This window comes from Chrysemys picta, chromosome 6, assembly GCF_011386835.1.
Source record: "Chrysemys picta bellii isolate R12L10 chromosome 6, ASM1138683v2, whole genome shotgun sequence".
In the NCBI taxonomy this organism is placed as follows: domain Eukaryota; kingdom Metazoa; phylum Chordata; order Testudines; family Emydidae; genus Chrysemys; species Chrysemys picta.
Genome location: NC_088796.1, coordinates 122,523,191 through 122,545,068, shown reverse-complemented (window position 1 = coordinate 122,545,068; position 21,878 = coordinate 122,523,191). Strand labels below are relative to the sequence as shown.

Genomic DNA, 21,878 nt, shown 5'->3' with positions numbered 1-21,878 from the left:
CCGCTCTGTCTCCTTAGCATGTGACATTAGCATCATGTTTAGAATATGGTACCAAATGCTGGTTTTTGGTCTGAAGAGGTCAAGCATTCTGATCATGTACGGTATGTATTTACACTGCAGTCATTAAATGCTGAATTAAAAACAGCAATGATATTTATAAGCTTATCGACCCAGAAATGTTCAGTGCAGCAGTATCTGCTATTGAAAAGCTAAGGTATTTAGCACATTGCAATGCCCTTCTTTTATCTTCCTACACTTCAGCATGGGTTTAGTAAGGTAGACAGAAGAAAATGACTTATTCAAGATAGTCCTGAGCCAATGCTTCAACCTTTAACCACCTCCAGGCTCCTCCAGATTCCCTGTTTCTAGGCCATGCTTCCTCTACATCTGTATCTTTCGACCAACAAGAGTAGGTGAATGCAAAAAAAGGCAACAGGCTTCTGCGGTACTGAAGTGGATTTGTAACGTTGAACTTACCCTGCTATATCATGTCATCTGATTCTAGGAAGTTAGTCCTCTTACTTTTACTTTGCTCAGTGACTTTAATATTCCCTTCTGCCTGTGTTTCTCCAACCATGTTGGTAGCATGACATTGGTAAACGCCCTCATCTTCCTTCATCAGCGGGTTAATCTGGCAAAACGAAAGGGGAGAACATCACACTATCAACAAGTGAACAGTACGCACAAAAGGGAAGCCATAAATCAATTCTTGATAAGAATGAAAAATCTGAAGGATTTTAGATTTCCTCTTTCAAAACAAGGACTAAAATGTCAGGTTTAAATTAGGTCTGATAGATTGTAGGAACTTCCATTCTATTTTAAACTCTGCTCCATCACTCTTCTGAGTTTCTTCTCTTAAAATGTCTCCCCTAGGAACTGTACCATCACGTGCTTGCAATGTACTGTATTTTCTGTATGGAAAAACTTCCAAAATCAGCCTGCCCCTCCCTTTCCCCACCTCTGCCCTCAGTAGTTTGCTTTGTTGGACTTACCAAAACCCACCCTGTGCTCTCATGTTTAGAAGGACCACCACGAACTTGGACTGCCATGTTTACTCTGTCTCCAGGCAATTCTTCCAGGAGTTTAACTCCCTTGGGTGACTCTGTGACCTGTGGGATTTGATGACATTGGCATACCGTTAACGTAGATATGGAATACTTTAAAAGCATCATGCTCATCGGTGTGTTGCCTCTGCATTTGGCAGGTCTGAGCTCAACATGTTGCTGCCTCTACTAGTGTGACGCACTCTATATGATTTTATAAAAATATGCTAATGAGTGTGAATCTTATGTAACTGGAATATGCTTCATGCAAAAGGTCTCTTGTAAGGTATCAGTACAAAGCTTATAATCTACTGAGTGGTCATCCTATTTGTATAAATGTATCACTCTTGTATCTGAAACTAGAAATATGAAACATAACTCTGAGGTCCTATTGTAGTTATGCAAAGTGTGGGCCATTAATGGTGGTTTGGAATCTTGATGGCTCCCATTAACCAGGACAATTGTCTGTAGATGGCTGTTTTACTGGTAAGTCTTCCTGTATACATGTGTGCTGGCAAGTGGGTAATGAAGTCTTACAGTGACATGTGATCATGTCACCTGAACTGGAATCCATCTTTAACCTGGTGCTTTTCCATTGAGAAGGACGGGGTGGGAACCCAGAGGGACAAAGGATTCCCTCCTTATGCAAAAGATATACAAGTGGGTGGAACAGAACAAAGTGGGGCAACCATCATGAGAAATCTCCTAGCTGCCACCTGAGCTGGAACAAGGGCTGTACCAGGGGAAAGGACTGTGCCCAGACTAGGAAGGCATCCAGTCTGTGAAAGAAACTTAATGAAACATCTCTGAGGGGTGAGATTTTATCTGTATTCAGTTTTATTACTGTATTAGCCTTAGATTTGTGTTTTATTTTACTTGGTAATTCACTTTGTTCTCTCTGCTATTATTTGGAACCACTTAAATCCTAATTTTTATATTGAATAAAATCACTTTTTATTTATTAATTAACCCAGAGTATGTATTAATACCTGGGAGGGCAAACAGCTGTGCATCTCTCTCTATCAGTGTTATAGAGGGCGAACAATTTATGAGTTTACCCTGGAAAAGCTTTATACAGGGTAAAACGGATTTATTTGGGGTTTGGACCCCATTGGGAGTTGGGCATCTGAGTGTTAGACAGGAACACTTCTGTGAGCGGCTTTCAGTTAAGTCTGCAGCTTTGGGGCATGTGGTTCAGACCCTGGGTCTGGGTTGGAGCAGATGGGAGTGTCTGGCTCAACGAGACAGGGTGTTGGAGTCTCAAGATGGCAGGGAAAGCAGGGGCAGAAGTAGTCTAGGCACATCAGTTGGCAGTTCCCAAGGGGGTTTCTGTGAGCCAACCCGTCACAACTAGCTTCTGCAATGTGCACCAGTGCTCCACAGAGAGATGCCTGTCACAGAAGAACACATGCCATTATCTTTCCCCTCAGCATCTCAGAGTGAGGCTCTCACTGAGGGGAAGGAGTATGGAGCAGAACCTCTTGCAGCTACTGCGAGGAGCGAGAGGCAGATCCTAGTCAAGGACCAGCAGCCAACGCGAGGCAGTGCCTCCCTCTTACCCGGTGGTATGCAGCTGGTTGTAGCCCTGCTCGCCCCAGCTTGCTGCAGGCAGATTCTGACTTTTCTCTTTGCACACATCCAGCCAGTGTCGCAGCGTGGGGCTCCTCTTGCCCCATCCATCTGGATCCTTAAGGAACTGGTGGGTGTGCAGGATGAGGGCTAGCTTCCCCATTCTCCCAGCGTAGCCCTTGGGAATCGCTGGGTGCGCTACCCCCCTTCTGTTTCAGTGCCTAACTTTAGGCACCCTAGTTCGAATGTTTTGGCACAAGTGCCTAGCTGCCTTTGTTCAAGGTCTGTCCCTAGCTCCCAGGAGCGTAGCATCCCACTCCTCTGGCCATCCCCAAAGCCCTAGCTCTTTGACCACCCCCCTTGTAGCCCCAGAGCTGGCTCCTTGGAAGCGGGGGAGAGAGATTTCCTTCCCACAGCCAGAGTCCCTAGGCAGAGGTTCTTCCTTTCTGCCCCTGGTGCTGCTCAAAGGACTCCTTCTACAGATGTCATCAGTCTCTATGTCAGCCCAGCCTTCAGCCCAGAATCACCCCCAGCCAGGCCAGTCCAATATTCAACCTGAGCACTGAGTGGGGTTTGGGTTATTAATTCCCTTCCTCCCCCGCAGGGATGTACTGAGGCCAGGCCCCGGGCTGCTGTAAGTCAGAGATGCTCTCCTGACCTCAGTGCTGGTCAAAAGTGGTGAGACCAACACTTCAATTCTCAAAGCCCCTCGGGGAGGCAGGTGTTCATAGCCCCTGTTTGCGGACGGGGCATGCTAACGCGCTGAGGGAATTACTGCCCTCTAGTCTCATTTTTAAGTAATGCTGTTTTATTTATGAATATAATAATCTGAAATCAGGTATGGCAACACAGCAAAAGAAATGGGCCAAATTCTCTCCAGGTGAACGCTGATTCCAATGGCAGTTTACATTAACAGCGGATTTGGCCCCATGTCAGTTTCTCTGTCTTACACACATTAGATTCTGCGTAACCTCTTGGCTAAAATGTAATCTACTGTTGGCATACCTTTCTCCATGTGATGATGGGAGTGGGAACTGCCTTCACTTCACAGGACAGGTACACTTGGGCACCAGTTAGATTATGAATCTTTTTTGGTGGCACCACAATCACAGGAGCTGCAAATAACAAGAACACTTCCGTTTTAGTGCTTTTACATGGGACTACTAATAGTTCTCAATGTTATGTGCCAATTTTAAATGTAACAAACATACAGATTCCTCCATCCAGCCACAGATGATGCAGTAACAAAGGTTTGGATCTGTCTCTAAACCGGAGGCAACAGAAATGGTTCTGAGCTTTTATTTTAAAAAGCTTTTAGCCCCTCTACCTGGGAAGCTTGGCTTCATTATAGAAATCAGGGCACTGTTGTCTTACTCCATCTGCCACCAGATAAACTCAAACAGAGATGGAATTTAGCCCATTCCTTTTAGCTACGTAGAATCATAGATAAGGCTACGTTTTAGTCACGGGTATTTTTAGTAAAAGTCACGGACAGGTCACGGGCAATCAACAAAAATTCACGGCCTGTGACGTGTTCATGACTTTTGCTATGTTCCCCTGACTAAAACTTGTGTGGGGGAACTCGGGGGACTGACTGGGGGATGCCGCAGGTGCTGGGGTGTGCGGGGGGGTGCCCTGGGGGGCGCAGCCTGGGGGCGGCGCCGCGGGTGCTAGGGGAGGGGCCGCCATGGGTGCTCGGGTGGGGCAGGGGGGCAGCGCGTGTGCTGGGGAGGAGGCTTGGTGGGGCTGGGGCTGGGGCTGGCTCCCTACCCAGCTCCTGAGCTCTATGTGCTGTCTTCACTCCGTCCCCACCCCTGGTTCTGCAGCTCCCATTGGCTGGGAACCGTGGCCTATGGGGGCGGTGCCTGCTGGCAGTGGCAGCACATAGAGCTAGGGGCTGAGGGAGGGGAGGCCCTCTCCAAGTAAGCGCCACCAGGCACCCAAATCCCTAGCCCTGAGCTCCCACTCCTGCTACTAGGGACCGGGGGGGGCCTGAGACTGCCCCAGCAGCAGCTGGTGCACCTGGCCCGGGGGCTGCCCGAGCTGCTCAGGCAGCCCCAGGGGCAGACACACCAGCCGCCGCAGAAGTCACAGAGGTCACAGAAAGTCACAGAATCCTTGACCTCTGTGACAAACATGGAACCTTAATCAGAGACTCACAGGAATTCCTAAGTGGAGTTCTTTGCATTTGCCCTTATTGAATTTCATCCTATTTACTTCACACCATTTCTCCAGTTTGTCCAGATCAATTTGAATGTTAATCCTCTCCTCCAAAGCAGTTGCAACCCCTCCCAGTTTGATATCGTCCACAAACTTTATAAGTGTCCTCTCTATACCATTAGCTAAATCACCGATGAAGATATTGAACAGAACCGGACCCAGAACTGATCCCTGTGGGACCCCACTCGTTATGCCCTTCCAGCATGACTATGAGCCACTGGTAACTACTCTCCGGGAACGGTTTTCCAGTTTTTCACCCACCGGACAGTAACTCCATCTAGGTTGTATTTCCCTATGTTCCAGTCCTGCAGTGAGATGTATGTGAGCGGAAGTCAATGGGACATGCACCTCGTTGCAGGATCAGGACCGTAAATGCCTAGTTGTGACCACTGAACAGCTACTGTATTCCTATGAAGGAAGTACACTGTGAGACAAACTACACCAAACCCTGAAACTCAGTGACACACAATTTGGAAATGGAAAGAATGCATTTCTGATGTTAGGTTATCCTGGAGATGGCACAGTTAAGGCTGCATCCAGATTTCTACAAAAACAACAAAGAGTCTGGTGGCACCTTAAAGACTAACAGATTTATTTGGGCATAAGCTTTCATGGGTAAAAACCTCACTGCTTCAGATGCAAGTGAGGTTTTTACCCATGAAAGCTTATGCCCAAATAAATCTGTTAGTCTTTAAGGTGCCACCAGACTCTTTGTTTTTGTAGATACAGACTAACACGGCTACCCCCTGATACTTGACGTCCAGATTTCTGTTATTAGCCCATTTTCTACCCCTTTAATTGGAGCAACCAACTTGTTTGCAGATTGTATGCAGTGCAGTTGTAGCCATGGCAGTCCCCGGATACTAGAGAGACAAGGTGGGTGTGGTAATAGCTTTTATTGGACCAATTTCTGTTGGTGAGAGAGAGAGAATTACCTCTCCCATCTTGTTTGCAGACTGTATGCTTAAAACAGGCTAGAAGAATCTAATAGATTTTGGTAAATTTAGGATTACAGGGTTCTATATGCGACATAATCCAAATTGACTTCGGTTTTCAAAATATTCCTGTTCAAAGTCAAAGCCATCTCGCAGGAGAATTTGGTCCATGTTTTCCCGAGCACAGCAGTGCTCATACAGCGCCACATTTCAGATAGTGCTATAGACCTATAGACATTCTCACACAGGACAATGCCCACAGAGGGGGCATTTGAAAAAAGCAGCTGTTTCATGAATTGTTGTTGTGGACTGTATCACTGATGCTGAAAGAGATCACGGTCGGTGAAACTGGCGTTCAGAGCTCTCAGTTACCTAACACTATACTTTGACCCTGCAAAGACATAAGCTTAATTTTACACAAGTGAATAGGCCCATTGAAACCAATGGGCTTACACCTGCATAAAATTAAATATGCATGCAGGATTATGACCTAAGGGCTGTACAGCCTTTATCATTACAAACTTATTTGGCTTTTTAAAACACAGCCATGACAAGTCTCTTATCACGGGTAGCAGCATCTTAAACAAAAGCCATTGACAAAATATCGTAATGCCAACAAATGTGCAATATAAACCATAGTATTTCAGGACTACATTTCTAATTAAAGCTATCTAACAATTCTTTTGAATGGCCATGGAACAAAGAACAAAGATTTGCATCTGTTGAGAGAAGAGAGAAAGGGACTTACAACACAAGGCCTTAGTGAGGTTCAGGTGCTTTAGTTTCACCATATTTCCCATTTTTCTTTCAGCTTTGTTATCAGTATCTATAGCAACATTTATGAATACTAGCAGTCTTCCTCAGAGGGTGCACCCTTGCCAAATTAAGCCAATTTTCCACTAGCATTTACTGCCGCTACAAAGAAAGGTAATTTAGAAACAGTCACCCTGGATTCCCCACCAGGAGCACTCCTCCTCCTCAGAAGACAATTAGCCCAGGAGGAAATCTTTGAGCTCTGTCAATATCCAGGAACGCATTGTCACTCCAGTTATGATTTCTACTATTGCCTGCCAAATTAAAGCTCAGATCTCCAGGATTCACACCATGGGATCCCATTGTGCGGACCCATCACGCTTGGCACCTGATACTATTTTTGATCTCTATTCAGTCCGTGGACGCATGCAGAATATTGAATACTGTGTGAACTCAGCTGGTATGAACATAAACTATTTTTTCCCTTTGGCAGCTGGCATAGGACACATCACTCTTTGGAAAAGAAAAGAAAAGGAAAAAAGACCATCTGTTACAAGGTACCCCAACTTTAAAATTACCATTGACAAATGAATCTATGCAGTAATGCTACTTAATTGAGTCTGTAAGAAGATAAAGCATCCTATACAGAATGTGGAGTAATTCCCTTTGGATTCAAAGATTAATACCTGCTGAGTCCCTTCTGCTTCCAAGCGTTCTGATGCTCTAATAATTTAATGGCACACATCTGCTTTAAGATACTGTTATCCTTGGATGTAAATTGAAGCTTTGGGGGAGAAAAGTTGCACATTATGACAGATTGCAGAACTGAATCGGGAGTATTATGATAAGTGATTTCTGATACACTGGGGCTTTCAGGATGAATTGCCAGCAGTCCATCGCGTAGCTGATGTACTGCACCTAATGCCTGCTTTTAGCTCACCATTGTTTATAAAAGATTTTCAGTATGCCAGTGTCAAGGCAGGAAAGGTTACGGTTTGAAAATCCGTCTCAGTGCAACACTTTGATAAAGAAACAACTAATGAGTTCTTATCTATACCTCATGTAGGCAAGAAAAAAAAATCACCAAAAAGTAGGCACTAAATCATGTGCAAATTATGATCCAATATTCTAAAAACATGCCTGTGACGGGTTGGACCCCCCATTCAGGATGCCACCTGATGTGCTAGGGTCTCACTGGTTCCGCCTGTTCCACCAGCCTGGGTTTCCTCACCCTGTTTTAGCTGTGCCAGGCCCTCAAGCCTTCTCCGGCACACGCACAGGCAGGGACACACCCAGCTGCAAATGGACACAGAGACACTGAGATCAGCTGTGTGGGAAGAATCAACTCGGGGATTCACCCAGCACACACCTCCTTTGGGGAATATACCCAAAATAATATTGTCCTGCGCTGTAGAGAAATCTATACCAGCTAAGCTCATAAATTCGCCCCCTCCCTCAATGTGGAGGAAGATATGCACAACTTCTTGCCCCCCTCAGTTATAAATGGCACAAGCTGGGTTTTATAATAATCAAAAACAAGTTTAACAACTACAAAAGGCAGATTTTAAGTGATTATAAGGGATTGCAAACAGAACAAAGCAGATTACTAAGCAAATAAAACAAAACACGCATACTAAGCTTAAGATCTTAAAGAGACTGGTTTCAAAAAGTAATTTCTCACCCTAAATATATGTTTTTGGGCAGGATGTAAAAATTCTTGAAGGTTAGCTACTCTGCTTGCAGCTTAAATCTTCGGACACCATATTCACAGACCAGATCCCTTTTCCAGCCTGGGCTCTACTCTTTCTTCCTAATGGCCCATCCAGCTGATGGCCTGCTGTCTGGTGGGTGTTTCCCAAGTACACGCACAGTTGTAATTGTTACATAGCCAATATTCCTAACTTTAGATACAGAAATGATACAGACCTACAAATTGGATAATCACATTCAGTATATCATAACCTTTCCAATGATATCTCGCATGACCCATGTTGTATCAAACAGGGCCGGCTTTAGGACGTGTGGGGCCCGATTAGAAAGAGCTGCTGCCGAAATGCCGCTGAAGACAGCGGCAGCGATTTTGCTGCCACCGAAGATATCGGAGGCAATTCGGCAGCAGCTCAATCGGTTGCCGCTGTTTCCGGCAGCACTTCGGCGGAGGGTCCTTCCTCGGCAGCAGTTGTCTTCCGTGGCCTTACTTTGCGGGGCCCCTCTTCTGGACACTCTGGGGCCCTCTGAGTTGCAGGGCCCGATTCACCGGAATCAGGGAATCGGCCTAAAGCTGACCCTGGTATCAAATATATCTTAGTTATGCCACATTCATATCATAAGCATATTTCTATGAAGAATACGGGGTGTAAAGTCACAGCAAGAAAAAAACTAACCAAAAAGTAGCCACTAAATCACATGCAAATTATGATCCAATATTCTAAAAACATGGCAATGAATATATATTTAGGACATGCTGTTGTATCCTGTGCCTTTATTTAAACAAAAGAAGACAGACCCAGACTCACTGAATCATAGAAATGCAGGGCTGGAAGCGACTTCAAGAGGTCACCTGGGGCACACTGCCACGTTGGGCAGGATTTAAGTATGCACGTTGGTGTAAGACCAGGGATGTGTTTGGTTCCTTACAGGACCCTGGCTATGTACTCGAGTGGCTTCCCATGCTGCCACAGCTTCACACCTATTGTTATTTGCGCTAGCCAGATCAAAGGTAGCTGGGGTATGTGTCTACAGGTGGGCAGTCACATGTCTGACTGCAGAGTAAAGATACTCTGTATCTTTCTGCCTCCATCCCCAGCTGTAAAAAGCAAGGAAGAATTCCCCTCTGCTATGGGGTATTCACAAAGTACCCCAGGTTCTCAGATATAGAAATGAGCTATACAACAGAAAGTCCTATATAACATTAAACACCAATGGCAGTTCAGCACATGCACCTGAGCGTAGAATAAAGCCATCAGCTGATAGCAGAGAAAAGCTTTTCATGGGACTGGGAGGAGAATACTGAATACAGCTTGTTTGCTCAGACACTCAATTCTTTGAGAGATGGAATGAAAAATATTAAAAAATGGTGCTGTCTTTGAGCATATCCAAGAGCTGCTTGTTGGGCAAAGCTTTTGACGGATGTTTTAATAGGGAAATGGCAAGCCCAATAGCAAGGGTTTTTAATGAATCCATAAACTCAGGGGTCTATCCTATGCCTAGAGAATTGCAAATATAGCACAGTACCTTAACTATAGGTTTGACCTCAATTGTACGCAAGGTCAGAACAAATTTTGAAAGAGAGACTAATTAAAGACATAGAGGTAAATTGGGATAAAATACAACAAAAGGTAGATCGTTCCAGACCAACTTGAGAGAAGATGACCAGTTTTCTAGACACAGAAAAAGTAGCAACTCTAATCTGCCTGGATTTCAGGAAGGCATTTTATACAGTTCCACATGGGAAATTATTAGTTACATTGGAGAAGATGGGGATTAATATGAGAATCAAAAAGTGAATAAGGAACTGGTTAAAGGGGAGACTACAGTGGGTCATTCTGAAAGGTGAACTGTCCAGCTTGGGGGGGGGGTGGGAAGGTTACCAGTGGAGTTCCTCTGGGATCGGTCTTGGGACCGATCTTATTTCATATTTTCATTCATGATCTTGGCACAAAAAGTGGGAATGTGCTAATCAAATCTGTGAATGACCCATATTGGTATTGCCAATATGGAGGCGGACTGGAATATTATACAAGACGATTTGGAAAATCTTGAAAAATGGAGTGATAGAACTGGGATGAAATTGAACAGAGCAAAGTGCAAGATCATGCACTCGGGGACTAACAACAACAATTTTTGCTGTAAGCTGGGGACATATCAGTTGGAAGAGACAGAAGAGGAGAAAGACCTGGGAGTATTAGTCGATCACAGGATGACTATGAGCCGCCAATATGATGTGGCCGTGAAAAAGGCTAATGCAGACCTAGGACACATCAGGCGAGGTATTTCCAGTAGAGAGAGGGAAGTGTTAGTACCATTGTACATGGCAGAGGTGAGATCTCATCTGGCATACTGTGTGCAGTTCTGGTCTCCCATGTTTAAGAAAGATGATTTCAAACTGGACCAAAACAGGTTGCTGAGAAGGGCTACAAGGATGATCAGAGGAATGGAGAACCTGCCTTACAAGAAGAGATTTAAGGAGCTTGGCTTGTTTAGCCTAACCAAAAGAAGGCTGAGGGGAGATATAATTGCTCTCTATAAATACATCACAGGGATAAATATCAGGCAGGGAGGAGTTATTTAAGTTAAAGGCCAATGTTGGCACTAGATCAAATGGATGTAAACTGGCCTTGAACATGTTCAGGCTTGAAATCAGATGAAAATTTCTAACCAGCAGAGGAGTGAAATTCTGGAACAGCCTTCCCCAGGGGTGGGGGCAAAAAAGTTACAAGACTGAACTTGATAAGTGTACGGAGGGGATGGTACAATGGCATATGGCCCATCTGTGAATGCTTTTAGCAAATATCTCCAAAGGCTGGAGATGGGGCACTAACGTGGGAGGACTCCAAGTTACTACAGAGAATTCTTTGCCAAGTGTCTGGATGGTGTGTCTTGCCCACATACTCAGGGTCCAACTGATTGCCATATTGGGGGTCGGGAAGAAATTTCCCCCCAGGTCAGACTGGCAGACATCCGGGGGTGGGGGGTGGGGTTCACCTTCCTCTGCATAGGGCAGGGGTCACTTGCTGGTGTGAACTAGAGTAAATGGTGGATTTTCTGTCACTTGAAGTCTTTAAATCAAGATTTGAGGACTTTAGTAACTCAGCCAGAGGTCAGGGTCTGTTACAGGAGTGAGTGGGTGAGGTTCTGTGGCCTGCAATGTGCAGGAGGTCAGACTAGATGATCATGATGGTCTCTTCTGGCCTTTAAGTCTACAAGGAGGGGATTTTTATGTTAAGAGCTATAATCTCCTGATATGGCGATGATGGTTTTATCACAAAACATTTAAAAAAAAAAATCACGGGAAACCTCAGAGTTTTGTAAAGTTCAAGATATTGTTAACCTGTAATATATGCAATCTGGAAAAATAAACAGATTTGGACATAATCAGACACATGAATAAAAAGGCAAATGCTAATGATCTATGCTAATCAGTATTGAAATTACAGTTCTAATGCCAAACATGAAGTAACTTAATTCAGCTAACTGCAGTGCTGCATTTGAAACTGAATAGCATTTGAATTGCTCTCATGCGTGAAGGCTTTCTCTTTGTCTCTTTTATCCCCTTGTTACTTAAACTTCTGCAGTAACAAAACTTGAGCTGAAAGGCTTCATTGCTGACGGAGTGTCTTGGGGCAGCCTTCAGGTTCAGTCAGTTTGGAATCCCAAACACTTGGTAATTTTGTTTGGCCCAGTACCGTCACTGAGTTTGCCAAACAAGACTCTCTTAGACATTTACTACAGTCTATTTAAATCTCACTTATCCTTCCCTGAGGATTACTTCAGAGAGTCGCTGCGGAGACAAGCTGGCTGGAAGAATGTAACCATACAGGACATTAACCTGTCAGGAGCTAACACCTTATTGTCACAATGCCCCCAAGAAGCGGGTCCCAGAGGACAAGCATCTGGCTTAACTCAGCCTGGGCACAACTGCAGATGTGCTGGTTGGAAAGAGGGAAACGCTTTCAAGAAGTAGCCAGGATACTGTTCTCCTCTCCCACTGAATGCGGACAGACCACGGTCAACGCAGTGTGAGGGCTTGGGGTCCTATATAACTCGTCAGTGAGCCCATGTGATCAGAGAGCATCTATGACTAAAAATGCCTTCTTCCATCTCCAGCTTGCTAGGAAACATCACCTCTTCCTGCCAGACAAGGACCCGCCCACAGCGATCCATCGCTGGCCACGCTGGATGCCTGTAATTTGCTGTATCTGATGCTGAAGATGAAAGCAATGCAAAGGCTCCAGCAAATTAAAACAATGCAGCTGTCCACCTCCTGCATGGGCTAGGCTATCATGAGCCCTAAAGTGCCTCCGTGGCCCCACGTCGTTTCCACTACCAGCATGTCCTGAATGGCGGAGTCATTAGTGGACCAGGTCCCAGCTTCATTATCAAGGCTGCATTTCCATCTGTGAAATGCCAAGACACCGCCGCTCCTCTGGGAAAACGTGGATCAGAGAACCCAGGATGAAGCACGTGAGAGCCAGAGATAGGGGGTTCACAGCTGAGAGGATCTAGCTGTGACACCAACTTCAAAAGAGATTCACTCAATGCAGAGTCTGGCCATCTTCAGGAAAAGCTGCCAGGCCTTCCCCTTTGATAAAGCCTTCACACCATAACCAGAATGACATGCACAATGCAACACAACCCCAAACAATGCCACATAAACAAAGGCAGACAGGCAGAAGACTCCAGGAATTCCACTTTGTCAACATAATTAAAGTGTGAGGGATGCCGACACTGTTCTGACGGGTGCAAGTGCAAAACGGTCTAAGAGAGAGATGGACTGAGATCTGTTCTGGAAAGAGCAGCTTAATGCAGAAATACTCCCATACTACAAGCTACACTAAAACCCAAAGGTTATTTGGGCCTTGAGGATGAACCTCTAAATATTTTCAATCAAAATAAAGCAATGTGGCATGTCCCATGATCCCTTGCAACACAGAATCTCAGCAGTTCAAAACAGAAAAGAAGAGAAAAAGACACACAAACCCAAAAGGTATTTCCAGTTCAAATTCAAACAGCTTCTTTAAGGGCAACATTAAAATTCTTGGATAACAATATTTCCTATCCGATCCTTGCCTGAAACAGATTATTTCAAATCATTCTGACTCTCCCTAACCCCTCTGCACGTCTGGTAAATGAACATCTGGAAACTGTTTAGCACCATCAGTACTATCCCATCTCAGTAGCAACTACTTAATTACGGATGAGCTGGCACTTCCATTTCTAACTCCTATTTTCATGCCAGAAAGAGCCATTGTTTTGAGCAGACAATGGAGATGAAGTTTGCAATACAGGCTTCCTTTCCCCAAGGGGGGCTGCTCAACTTGTGTTACACACCTTGAGGGTCTTGTTGCTTCCTCAGCTGCTTCCAGACATCCCGACAGCAACGGTACTTTCATCATTCTGTGCTTGGCTAGCAGGCTGGGGCCATTCCTGGTGGATGTGAACCTTGCTATGCTTATCTAAACTTCTCTCATGTCCAGACTGAATTACTTCAATGCAGTATATTTGGAGCTACACCTGAACCACTCAGAAACTTCAGTGAGTACAGAATGGAGTCTTTTGGTGGCTTATTGAGCAGTGCCTCTCTCAAGGAGCATATCATAGAATCATAGAATATCAGGGTTGGAAGGGACCTCAGGAGGTCATCTAGTCCAACCCCCTGCTCAAAGCAGGACCAATCCCCAGACAGATTTTTGCCCCAGATCCCTAAATGGCCCCCTCAAGGATTAAACTCCCAACCCTGAGTTTAGCAGGCCAATGCTCAAACCACTGAGCTATCCCTCCCCGCATATTTAATGGTGTGTCACAGCCAGTCCTGAATGCAGTGCTGCAAACAATTCTAGGTGATGGTATCGACCTACTGTGACATTCCCCAGGGTACAATCTGGACTGTTGAACAGCAGTATCTCCTTAAGCCACCAGCCTGGGGATGTCTTTTATACAGCTTTGCTGGGAACAGCAAACCTCTCCAGATTCTGCTCACATGCAGCCCCTCGCTGAATACATGAACGCTATGCCCAGCCATCCATGAACTATATTCGGGGCGACACCCGCATATCCCTCAGTCCCAGCCTGGCTCCCCAGAAATGTGCATCTTGTACTGTTCAGCAGCCCCCTGGACCGTACAAACTCATTCCAACAATGGGTAATGAAGACGCACCCCTGCCCGTTTTCTGACCTGCTCTGTGGCCTGCATGACACAATGCAAAAACCAGCTATTTCTCCAGGTGTCCGATGCAAAAAACTGTCTGTTTCTCTAGGAGGAGGTGTGTGATTGGGGTTGAACTGACAATGACACTTATTTTCAGGGCTTGAGAAAAGTCCTGTGTTGTCAGACTGAAGTGTGTGTGTGATATTTCTGGTGTTCTTTATAGATGGCTGGTGTCTTAGTTAGGTACGCCGGATATAATTAAATAAATAAATATCACTATGGCCTGTGATCCTCTCACTTCTCAAACTGTGGGAACCGGGCAGGGTCTATATAAAAGGCCTTCAAGCAAAAGAGGTTGATGTAACACACATTTTGTATTTCAGAGGGCAGTGGTGACTGTCTCCTACCACAGGCCCTGAACTTCACAGTCACCAGGGGCCAGCAGGACACTTTCCTTGGCATACGGGAGGATGGGAGGCGGCCCTAGGCCATCAATTGGTGCAGCACCCTGATTTCTCCGACTAGCCACTCTCCATCTGTTAGATCTCCGCAATGGAGATTAATGGGAGACTCCAATGTACACAAGCAGTACAAAGCTGGGTGCATCTGTGCAGCACAGCAGGGGTTAATAATCAAGGTCAGCCAAGTCAGGCATGTGTGGAAGGAGGAGAGGCAGAGTCTGAGGTGCCACCATCTTTCCGTGCTCCTAAACACCAGTCTCTGCTTGAGACTCCAAGCAGTTTCCAGGCAGAGTGCTAGTTGCTAATTCTAGCATCTTGTTGCATGACCCTTCTTGCCAGCACGGATATTTGAAGCCAGCACAGTTGAGTCTCGGTGCCAGTTCTTGTGGCACTCCGCTAGTATTTTATAAGACTGTGCTACAAGCTACTAACCCACCTGGGCCCCATCACCCATGAGAGATGAACAGAACTGGGCAAAAACATTTCAGTAAATAGTACATTTGCTAAATAATGCATTTTTCAGGGCATCAAAACTCTTTGTGAATTCAGGAACATTTTCAGCCAAAATAATTTGGAAAATCCCTATCTTTTGAAATGTCAGTCCATTCTGACATTGCATTTCGAATCAACATTTCGTTTCAAAATGACGTTCCAAACATTTCATTTGACTTGAATAACCTTTTGGGTTTTGGTTTTTTGTTTCAGCAAGAAAAATTCAGTTTTGCTTTGAAACAAATCACACTGGGGGCCGGGAGGGGGGACATTTTTCAGTCTGGCTACTGAACCAAACTATCAAGTATTTGCTCAGCTCTAGTGAAGACCCAACTACTTCAGTTATCTCTTCCATTGGCAGAATGTAGTGTGCAGCTACCAGTCTCCAGTGACCTAGATTTCCTCTCTGTTCCTCGATGGAAGAGTTTCATTATTTTCTCTCCAGTTGATAGTTCTCTCCTTTTCCATTTCCAGAGAAGCTTTAATTAAACTTGCTAAAGGCTCCAGTTCTTTTTCACTTCCTCAATGCCAGTCGTCAGTCTTCATATGTTCCAGTCATGGGTGGCAGATGAAACCCCCCCGTTCAGGGAATCTAGCCGCCCCGGACCCGCCCCTTCCACCTGAGGCCCTGCTCCCCTGCCTGCCGGAGGCCCGAACCCCCTTCCCCTGGCTGAGGAGACCCAGCTGGCCCGTCCCAGCCATGCGCCCCAGGCTGCTACTGGCCCAACCCAGCCCCTGGCTGTCAGCCTGAGCCCCGAGTTCCAGGCCGCCGGCTGGAGCTGAGCTCCTGCCGGCTTCAAGGGAGAGGGGGAGCAAGGGCGGGGCCTCTGGGCGGAGTGTGGGTGGGGACATGGCCTGCATTAGGGGGAGATTTAGCCTCCTCCGGCCTTTAATGTCCCCCGCCCATGGTTCCAGTTTCTTGACCATTTGCTCTAGCATTATCCAGATTCCCTCTAATATTTCTCCTGTCTAGCAAGGGGGAATTTAGGTTTGGTTGTATCCTTTGCATCCATCAGCCCAGATCCTCAGACAGGCATAGTTCTGTTGCTTAACTTAATGATAGCAACCTCCCTGGACCACAGAGCACCAAGTCACGGAATGTGTTTCATGTTTTACACTAACTCTTTTACCTGTTACCCGTACCTTAAAATATATATTTATTTAACCTCTGGGGTCAAGTCCTTCCATTCCACACTTGTGTTCTTCCAGTAAAGCATTTATACTCTTCATTCTGCACACGGTTTTAGTCCTCACTTGTGTTTTCTTTCTAACCCAGATTCCTCTTTATTCATGTACCCAATGATCCTTTCCCCCTTCATGTAATTTTTTGCTGGAGGGCATGCATAATGTTCATTTTCCCTGTTTGGCTGACAGGGCCTTTGCATTGAAAAGCACATGCACTTTCCTCAGACACTCCGACACACCCTGCACGTCTCACTTATTTCCAAACTGCACCATCACTGTTTAGTCCATTACAATTCTAACTGGACCGACACCAAATAACTGAGTGCCAACAACTTCAGAGTGCATTGTCATCTTTGCAGTGCGAAGGTGGAGTCCCATGACTCACATCGTTACTGGTGCAACGCAACGCACTGACACAATCACACCTTACTCTGCGATTATTCTGTGGCTGCATTTGACAAACTGGCTCTTCAGGATTGCAGCTGGATTGGAATTTCAACCACCCCAAAGCTAGATTGACAGCTGCTTTGCATTGCCAGAGTGGTGCAAAACTGCCAGGAGGTTATGGTGAATTGGGCTGCTTTTCCTGCATCACTGTGACTCAGGGCTGGTTTACACTACGGGGCGGGGGAGGTGTCGATCTAAGGGCTTGGCTACACTTGTGAGTTACAGTGCATTAACTCCCGGGTGCCGTAGCTCACTCCCCGTCCACACTGACAAGGCACGTAGAGCACTCTGATTCCAGGGCTAGAGCGCTCCTGGTACTCCACCTTGGCGAGAAGATTAACGGTTGGTGTGCATTGGCTGAAACGCCCGGGCGTCAGTGTGAACGGGGTGTTGCACTACTGCGCTCTGATCAGCCTCCGGAAACGTCCCATAATCCCCTTAAGTCAAGTGGCCACTCATGTCATTGTTTTGTAATTGCTGCAGGAATGCGGATATGCCCTTTGAAAGCTCCGTTTCTGACAGCTGGCTGCTTATCTGCTCCGAGACAAAGCAACCGTTACTGTGGAATGCTGTGTGTGAGAGAGAGAGGCGGAGGGGTGAGGGTGGTCTGCTGCTGTCTGAACTTACAAGACAGCATGCTGACATGCTCTCAGCCCCCCCAAAACCCACTCTCTCTCCCCCCACATACACACAACACACTCCCTGTCACACTCCACCCAACCCCCTCCATTTGAAAAGCACGTTGCAGCCACTTGCATGCTGGGATAGCTAGCACAATGCACTGCTCTCTGTGGCCATTGCAAGAGCTGCTAATGTGGCCACGCCAGTGCACTTGCAGCTGTCAGTGTGGACAGATTGCAGCGCTTTCCCTACTGCACTCTACGAAGGCTGGTTTAACTCAAAGCGCTCTACATCGGCAAGTGTAGCCATGCCCTAAGTTATGCAACTTCAGCTACGTGAATAACATAGCTGAAGTTGACGTATTTAGATCTACTTACCATGGTGTCTTCACTGTGGTGTGTCAACGGGAGATGCTCTCTCGTCGATTCCCCTTGCGCTTTTCATTGAGGTGGAGTACCGGAGTTGATGCTAGAGCGATCGGCAGTTGATTTATTGCATCTATACTAGACACAATAAATCAACTCCCGCTGGATTGATCGCTGCCCATCGATCCAGCCAAAAGTGTAGACAAGCCCCAATGACAAGTCTTCAGTTGAGGTATTGCAATTATGAAACATTTGTGAAGACTTCACAGCCTGGTGGGAATACCTTGACTTTGTTTAAGCAAGTTAAACAGGCAGAATGTGAACCCCGATGCTCACTCTCAGAATAAAGAGTGATACAGAAAGAAACAAAATCCCGTATTTCTAAAAACATTTCAACACCAATGCCAGTTTGCCTGTATCTTACAATAGCATTCCCTCTATTACACCTAGGGTGACCCGACAACAAATGTTAGTGGGAGGTCTTTAGGCACGCCTTCCTGGCTCCGAGGTCCCGCTTCTTCCGCCTCCTTGGCGGGGTCCTCGTTGCAGTCTCCCTCCAAGGCTGGGGTGATATCAGGGCTCTCTATATATTTTCTTATATAGGCTCCGATTATCCCCCATCCCCAGGGGGTGGGGGATAATTGGAGCCTATATAAGAAAAAGACCCCAAAATCGGGACTGTCCCTATAAAATCAGGATATCTGGTCACCCTAATTACACCACTAGAGTTCTGTCTTTAATGCAGACTTTTGCATTAGGTCACAGAGTGTAGTTGCAACTAAACTTACTTAACTACTCAACAGAATGAAAACAGATAGCTGTCCATCAAGATTGCCAGTTACTATAATGACCAGCAAGGTTTGGGTTTAAGTTGTCTTTTCAAATGTCCATTTATAGGACACTACCTTTGCAAAAATACTGACATTTTCCTATCTTCAATTTAAGTTTACCTGACACTGCTTCCCTGTGACACCCTGTACCTCCTATGACACCCTGTACCCCATGTTCACCACTTCTATATGGTTATGATATATATTGTTCAAAGTATGCCATGTGAGGTATCATTTGAAAACTCATAATCTACTGAATGTTATTGCCCAGATGAAATGTGTGTAACATCATTGCATGTAAAATTATGTTACACACATAATGTTGCTATATGATTATTACTGAAAGATGTTGTAGTTCTGGGTAACACCCACAAACCATTTTCTCAGAGACAAAGGCACACTAGCATGCCAGGAACGTGCTAAGGCACCATTACCTACTTACTTGGCCAACCATCAGGAGGGAGGATGGTATAAACAAAGAATTTACATTTCATCCCAGAAATGCTTCAAACCTCACACATACGGGAGACTGTTTGTCTGCACTCCAGTGGAAGGTAATCCTCAAAGAGGGGAGTGGGATATAGACCTCACCATTCCCCCTCCATCTCTACTCATGGCAGCGAGATCCCTTGAAAGACAAAAGAAGCATCACTTAACTGGGGGAAAAAGAAGAACAGGAGGACTGGGGGAGTGGTCCTAGCCTGGAGGTTTTTCAGATAGTACAGACTGCTGTAGGCTTTTAGGCTTTTTTTGCTTTTAAATCTATTAGCCTTGGTAAAGTTTAGGAATTAGCTTGCGTGTTTATCCTTTTATTTCTTTTGTAACCAGTCCGGACTTATATGAATCTATACTTGTAATCACTTAAAATCTATCTTTCTCTAATTAATACACTTGTTTTATTGTTTTATGTAAACCAGTGTGTTTTGGCTGAAGTGTTTAGGAATCTCTGCTTAGGGCAACAGGGCTGATGCACAATCATTACCCAGTGTTGGAATGATGACCTAACTATGAGCTTGTACTGTCCAGTAGGCTACTGAGCAGTACAAGACACACATTTCTGGGGGAGGCAAGGCTGGCACTGAGGGATATGCGGGTGTCACCCTGTATCTATTCATAGCACTGATGTACTCAGCTGGGAGTGACTTTACATGCTAGTGGCTGTGAGTGAGCAGAGCCTGGAGGGGTTGCTGTTCCCCAGTAAAGCAGTGCAAAAGGGATGATTTAGTTGGGGTCAGTCCTGCTTCAAGCAGGGGGATGGACTAGATGACCTCCTGAAGTCCCTTCCAACCCTGAGATTCTATGATTCTATGAAAAGGCATCTCAGGTTGGAGAGCTAAGAGGACACAACAGTTCAATGTCACATACCCAACTTAATGCCAACGGAAATATCAGATTTTACACACAGTAAGCTACAGCTACTCTGCTTAAAAATAGAACCATGAACCATTCCCGGTGTATTTATGGAAACGACAGCATTTAACAGTTCACAAGTCCTACAGGAGATGTGCAAAACAGTGCTCTGCTTTAACGCGAAAACAAGCTCTGTTACACACGTCTTCTGTGGGACCTGTTAGCTGTGAAAAGCCCAAACCAATCAAAATTCAAACCAACCAACTCAAAATCAGGTTAAAACTCCTTCCTTAACTCATCCGGTGTGCCTCGCAGGACACGTGGAAATTAAGGTCACTCACTCATCGCAGACCACAGCCTTATCTGTGTGCAATGGAGAAATGAAGGATTGCGGGCAGTGAGTTCAATCGATTCTTTTGAGCTCTGGAGAGTGGATGTCGTTCCCAAACACGAGCTAGCATGCCAGAGCTTGGCCTGGAGTCATTCCATGGGAACTGACACACTCTAAAACTAGGATGGTATAATGGAAACACGGCACAACCTCAGCTGCAGATGTTCTATGTGATGTATAGTCACAAGTAAGCTGTGAAAATCAGCGCTGGATTCCATAGTATTCTTTTTCCCTGTTACGTTGATTCCCCTTAATAAAAGGGCTAGGTTATAAAGAATTATACCCAAAGAAATGCCTGTCCTATAACAATGCACTACGTTACTGAGTGACAAAGGCACTCTTGATTTCTGCCAACTCCCAGCAGATCAAACCTACGTAAGGAACAAATCTGCCCCATAGGCTATTTTTACTAGCGACTGTCAAATGTTTACTCCCAGTTGTGACCATGGCACCGATTCCAGCTAGCAGTGTGTTCCGGGGCAGGTGGAAAATGTTGACTATTTTGGGTAGCGGTGTCTCTTTAAGGATACACATGCAATACCAAAAGTGGCTATGAATAATGTTATTAAAGCATTGTTGAGCTGCCTCTACTAAGCAGGGATTATTATAACTGCTCCTGGGTGAACGTGAGCCCATGCTCACATCCACAACAATCCCTTCCTTAATTTCCATGCTATGAATGCTGGGATTTTGGGGGGTGGTGTGGGGGAGGGCAGTTCTCAAGCTCCCCGGGCGCATTGTTCTCTCTGCTTTATATGACACATTCAAGAAGCTTTACATGCAGATGCCGAGGTATGAAAGAATTTCTGTAGATTTTCATAGGCTGAATTGCCACGGAGCGCTTAGCATAACAAAACGCTCTTGTCTAGTAAACTCAGCAGCCAACACACTGATCTAATAAAGACTTTAGAATAAGAGTTTAAAGAAACACTCACAAATAGCTGAGAAATTATAAATCCTGAAAGACCTTAATGCGGCAGCCGAGTAATGCTGTGTGACAGCCGTTACGTTTCGAACACTAGCATCTAATCCACTCCCAACCTTTAAAAAAATATGAGAGAGTCAGGAAATCCTGATCTGCAAAAGCACTGGGCACCTGCAGTTCCTACTGACTTCCCTGGGGCTGGCCTGTTCTGCACGCCTGATAACTCTACATTTAGGGCCAGGTTTACTAAACCAAAGACCAATATTCCACGCCTGGAAGTTAGGCACCAAGGGCCAAACCCTCAAAAGTATTTGGGCACCTAATTCCCATTGAAATCAATGGGCATCTCAATAGTTTGGAAGATCTGGGCATAAGTTTCCATATTTAGGATCCTGAATACATGGCCTGATTTCATAGTTTAAAG

At 45.5% G+C, this 21,878-nt stretch overlaps 1 protein-coding gene across 1 annotated transcript in view; it reads right to left on the bottom strand.

Moving 5' to 3' along the window:
• IGFBPL1 (insulin like growth factor binding protein like 1) overlaps window positions 1-21,878 on the bottom strand; it is a 31,362-nt gene that overhangs the window by 954 nt on the left and 8,530 nt on the right. The window contains exons 2-4 of the mRNA XM_005309202.2: window positions 3,618-3,727; window positions 993-1,109; window positions 478-631 (exon numbers count right to left, since the gene is read on the bottom strand). Of these exons, the coding sequence (XP_005309259.2) occupies window positions 482-631; window positions 993-1,109; window positions 3,618-3,727 (377 nt within the window). The 3' untranslated portion in view covers window positions 478-481. The remainder of the gene's footprint in view (window positions 1-477; window positions 632-992; window positions 1,110-3,617; window positions 3,728-21,878) is intronic.